At 36.4% G+C, this 5996-nt stretch overlaps 1 protein-coding gene across 1 annotated transcript; it reads right to left on the reverse strand.

Moving 5' to 3' along the window:
- Nucleotides 1-1750: 1750 nt before the first annotated feature.
- On the reverse strand, nt 1751-2680 carry LOC134980527 (olfactory receptor 6N2-like). The gene has a single exon (XM_063947377.1). The coding sequence runs from the start codon at nt 2678-2680 to the stop codon at nt 1751-1753; it is 930 nt and encodes a 309-aa protein (XP_063803447.1).
- Nucleotides 2681-5996: the final 3316 nt, after the last annotated feature.

The following is a 5996-nucleotide window of genomic DNA, read 5'->3' on the forward strand; positions in this document are numbered from 1 at the left end:
ATTAAGGCTTTGAAGGTTGGAGTGACTAATGAGTTCATGAGAGGCTAGAACCTGTGTTATGGTTGCTTACTAGTTGAGCCACAGAGGCTCACTAGCAAACTAAGGGGTTATGAAAATGCTAATGACAATTAATGTGAGCAATCTTGAATCTCCTCTGGTCTTGCCACCTAACTATACGTTAACTTACAATTAAAATTTAGTTGAAAACCCTCTATAATTTAATATAATATTAACTGATATTACTATTCTAAGGAAATGGAGGATAAATACCAAGATGGGTTTATCAATTTTAGAAGTGCCGCTAGATTTATATATGTTTTTGATGCACTACATATGAATGAATAGAACCAATTTAAATATATCTAAATACCTCTATGCACACAAATTTTAGGAAAATCTATTGATACTGTATATACTAAAAGCACCTTTCTCTCTATATATTTTATATTCTTTCTTTTTTTTAAAACAAACAAATGTACTCATTGTCTTTTAAGATCTCTATATTTATGCAGTGAATCAGGGTAATTATAACATACAGGTGTGTAAAACTGAAAGCCTAAGCTGATTGGCCACAGTGAATTTAAATACACTTCCACCTGTTCTGTGCTAACATACTCCTCCTGAAGAAACCGCCGACAGAAGTAGCAGAGAAATGCGTTGAGGACTTGATTGCTGCGAGTCCGGTGCTGGACACAAACTGTGTTATCACCAAGCTGGTGTATGTCCTCCCCCTGTCCTTCATCACATCGATATTGAACTGCTACCTATCGTCGCTGTGCTACAAAAGCCCCATCAGCAGACGCGCTGTTACGGACTCGTTGACTTCCCCTCCGGTCCATCTAAAGAAGGGAAATACATACAGCTGGTTGGAGATTTCTTTTCTGCACCTGCTATTGACAGGAATCAGCGCACTTACCAGCAATAAGTGAATAATATCTCCACCAACAGGGGTGAGCATAACGTACCCATTGCTTCCAATTTCTTCCAATTTGGACTTGCTATGCATAGCACATCAGTCTAATAAACCTGGGACAATATCAGCACATAATACAAATGGACTGCAGCATTGGTTTATTATAACCCAGATACTCAGATGAGTATATTATAATACTGCACTTATTCACTGCTATTTTTAATTTGTAGTAATTTTTATATGTGATTTTATTTGTGGTAAATACATTTAAAACATTTTCTACAATCGATCCTTTAATTGTTCAGTTATCGAAACATATGCTTTAAAATCACAGTTTTAACCAATTTGTATGAACAACAGTTTTTGTCCATTTTCCAATGTTTGGGAGCAGATGGTCACTTGTCATTTGCTCTCATCCATTACTAGATTTTAATTCCAACTAACCAGATCTGGCATATCATCTGCCAGATAATTGTATAGTGTATGCCCTCCATTATACAATAGGGTTAATTTGTCTTTGGCAGGAGCCAATTAACCTACCTCTCAAATTTTGGATTGTGGGAGGAAACCAGACTACTTAGAGCAAACCGATGCATGCACAGGGAAAATATACAAACTTTACACAGTTAAGGCCCTTGAACTCATGATCTCAGTGCTGTGAGGCAGTAATGGTAATAATGACACCATCCGTACTGCCCGAGTACTGTATTTTACTCCTCTCAGAGTGTCTCAGTCACGCCAGTCATCTCATACCATATGGTTTATGAATGCTAGGTGTATTAGGACACATTAAAATAGAATAAGCATTTCCAAACAATCCTGTAAACATAAAATACACTAAAATAATGCATTCATTTTTTTTCTAAGTATTTCTCTTATTTCTCGATTCCGTAGGCTGTAAATAATTGGATTACACATTGGTGTTAGGACAGAGTAAATTACAGCCATCATACGATCATAGTTGATGGAGCTCTGTTTGGTCAGTCTAACGTACATAAAACTCACACTGACAAAAAAAAGGAAGACCACAGTCAGATGAGCTACACAAGTGGAAAAAGCTTTTTTCCTGCCCTCTGTTGTCTTTATTTTTAACACTGCAGAAATAATTTTGATGTAGGACAGGATAATGCAGGTGAAGGCAAGGAACAGAAGGAATGAGTTAATAGTAAAATTGACTGTGACATTGAGTGAACTGTCAGAACATGCCAATTTCATCAGTGGAATGAAGTCACAGAATATATGTTCAACTTTATTTGGCCCGCAGAAGGAAAGACGAGACAGCAAAATGATTTGGGTTAAAGGTCCAAAGAATCCTATGACCCAGCAACAAGCTGCCATCTGAAAACAACATGGAATAGTCATTATGGATGGGTACCTTAGTGGATTGCATATGGCCATGTAGCGGTCAAAGGCCATTGCTGTTAGAAGAAAGGTTTCTGCAGCACCTAAACAATGAAAAAAATAGATTTGCAGCATACAGCCAATATATGAGATTAACTTCTCATTCAGCAAATTTGTCAGCATTTTGGGAATAGTAACGGCTGTGTACCATATCTCCAGGAAGGAAAGTATAGCTACAAAAAGGTAGAGGGGAACATGGAGTTGATGATGAGTGCATATCAGAGTGATTATTGTAACATTACCACTAAGTGTGAAGATGTAGATGATACTGAGAAGGCCAAACAATATGCCTTGAGCACCATAGAAATCAGGAAATCCTATGATGATGAATTGATTAACAAGAGAGTGGTTTGAAATAGTCACCATTTCACTGTTTTACTATTTTAATTTATTTGAGGTCCAGTAAGTTCAAAGGTTCTCTCTGAAAATAGATAAAGCAATGAAATGAAAATCATAATAAAAAACACACCAAAAAAAAAACAAAATTTTTGTAAAATGAATTTGGCACAGTATATTTTAACTAAGGAGCACTCACTACTCAATTTGCAGTGGCTACTGAGTTTGAAATAAAGTTTGCATCGATGATATGGTTTTGACAATGGACCTAATACAGAAGTTAAAGAGAAACTTAACATACAGTAGATTAAATTTGTATTTATGTTTGAAATATAATTTTAAAGTTGGAACATAATAGATGTCCCTGCACACTACAAAAAAAAATAAATGCAACAGTAATCAATTTTTGATGTACAAAAAAAAAAAGGATGGAAATAGAGTCTAAATGATTGGGAAAAAATATATTAGTGCAGTGAACCCAGCAGGAAACTCAAGATGAAAAACAAAAAGAAACACATCACACAACTGATGTTATTTTGCTTTGTATTTTTGAATTCAGAATTCAAAAACACACACACACACATATATATATATATATATATATATATATATAAAAATATATATTTATATATATATACACACATACATGCATACATACATACATACATACATACAGTTCATACATATCAGCACATGGATAGGCACAAACTAACCTGTATTTAAGGGCCCAGGTGCACAGCAAAAACACAACAAAGGAAGTGTTTGTATAGAAAAAGCAAAGAAGCAGGCACTCAAAGGGGACTTGATAAGAACTTACTGTATACTGAATAAAGTGAAGGCTCAACATCAATTCTTCTAAGAATCCAACTCCTTTCTCAAGCTACACCATAGTCTCGGTGTATTTCACTTATAAGCTTGAGAATGCTCCCATCATAATTGAAAAGGCTTATCAATTTTATTGAACAAGTAACTCTTAAAACTATGATATGAAAATCATATACATAATAATCAAAAATGCAAGAGAACATGCCCATCATAATTGAAAAGGCTTATCTTAAATTCATATAGATAATAATCAAAAATGCTAAATAAAAAATAAGCTACAAGCACCGACAACACTAATGCCTAAATCAAGAAATAAGTGACATTACCATATAAAGCAAACATCAAACATAAACCAGCAAAAATATTTAGAATTTTGGCTAAAAAGAGGAACGCACGAAGCACTGAATGGAGAAAATATATAGTACATATATACACGTTCACTAAATGAACTATTGTGCCTAAAGACAAACAAATTACATTAGAAAATTATATTACAGTACATGAAATTTCTTGGGTTCACTTTAGATTAATGGTCTTTTATTCACTGTAATCTAAATTAAAACTAAAATAGTTTCCTAATATCTATATTTTTAGAACATTAGAAATACATTTACATGTTTTGCATTATAAAAATGTAATTCAGTATAATATTGTCTCCATATTCCATTAATCATTAACGTACATTCATAAACAGTACTCAACTATAAAAAATCTGCAGCAAGAATGATGAGTAATTGGCAATGGCTTATTTATATACATGTGAATCTATAGATCTGCAGTCATTGGCAGATTAATTCATTGAGGATTTAGACTTGTTTGCAAGTGTTTCATTTAATTAATGATATATCAGGCAGAAAAAAATGACATTAGTAAATCTCTCAAGAGATGTTACAAATATAGATCGTAATGGGATTGCACAAAAAGGACAGATTTGTTTGTTAAACAGAAGTTTTGAAACTATAGATTAAAACTTTTTACTATTTTGTCATTTGAAAACTGGATTATATGCAACACATTTTTTTGGAAAATTGTAATTTAAGTGACTCCCGACGTTCCACCATTGGTAGCAAATCCCAGACTTTTGTAGTTGATTCTGAAATTAGCATATTTTTTCAATCCGTAGCTGTATACTAAGGTGCTTATAGTGTGTTAGGCTTTTAGGATTAGTGTTTTGTCATAAAGTAGATCATAGAAAGTTTTAGATTAAGCACAATGATGCATGGCATGTCTTACTCTTATTGGTTCTCAGTCTTTTTGCCTACGAATGTGTACTTTGTGATCTGATCCATGCCAGCAGGTATTTTCAGCATGTTTTGCCATGCATGCGCTTATACATCCATGATCCATAGAATAGCATGGTGCGCACACACCCACGGCCACACCATGGGCGGGCACGAATAATTGCACCCGCCATACATATGCACGCAGGTGTATCGATAAGAGAGGACGCATCTGTAGGTTAGTGACTGAGCTGCAAACAGAAATTGCATGCGATGCCACTTCCAAGGTTCCACATGCATTGTACTTTTGTCACATTGGTGATGTGAAAAATATGTATATTTGCTACAAAACTATGTGGCAGGATGCATAGTACAGCTTTGTCACTTAATTTGGTGTGCTAGAATGGGCTATTTGACACGATTTGAGGATAGGTGTATGGGGACACAATTGAAATACATGCCCAAATTTTAGGGGATGGGGGAAACAAGGCCAGATATAAATATATGTGTACAGACACACAGAGAACATACAAATCACACAAAGTCACCATACATTGGCAGTGGAAGTGCAATGCTCCTTCATTTGTGTAAGTGAGCCCAGATTTATTACTAAAATGCTAAAATGTAAAAAGCATGATGAAACCTTTAGCAGAAAAGTAGATGTGTGTGTCAGATCTCCAGCCATGGCTACCTCCTGCCATCTAAATCCCTGGTGGTCAGCTCATCTCTCGCGGGGATTCCAAATTCTCTGCCATTCTCCATTGGTCCGCCCTACTCCATTTGCTCAGCTGTCGCATGTTCCCCTGGTATCTTCTTCCGGTCATCTCCTGCCAGCTCCATCTGCTGGGTGCAGCCATCTTGGCAGGTCAGCTGACTACTCTATAACCAATGGACGCCAGCCCTGGACCATGTGATTCACCAGAGACCAACAGCCCATATTAGACTTCCTGGAGCATTTGCAAGTTGGTAGTACAATGTCACTTGTCAGTTACATTGGGATTTTTGCATTCAGGATGCCATCGTCGGGATACTGAGCGCTGGCATTCCTAATGTGGGGGTTATGATAGGGAGTGAGTAGGGTTAGGGTTAGGCTGCGGGCATGAGGTTTAGGCACCACCTATGGGGTATTAGGGTTAAGCACAAAGGGTTAGGTTTAGGCTGCAGGAGGGTAGGTTTTTGGTTAGAGGGGAGGGTGTACTATACTTAACAAACCCCTGTGGGGATTTTCACATTTGGTATTTTCGCATTCGGGATGCCATCATCGGGACACTGAGCACCAGCATCCCGAATGCCAGCATATC

The sequence above is a fragment of the Pseudophryne corroboree genome, chromosome 12 (genome assembly GCF_028390025.1).
Source record: "Pseudophryne corroboree isolate aPseCor3 chromosome 12, aPseCor3.hap2, whole genome shotgun sequence".
NCBI classification, from domain to species: domain Eukaryota; kingdom Metazoa; phylum Chordata; class Amphibia; order Anura; family Myobatrachidae; genus Pseudophryne; species Pseudophryne corroboree.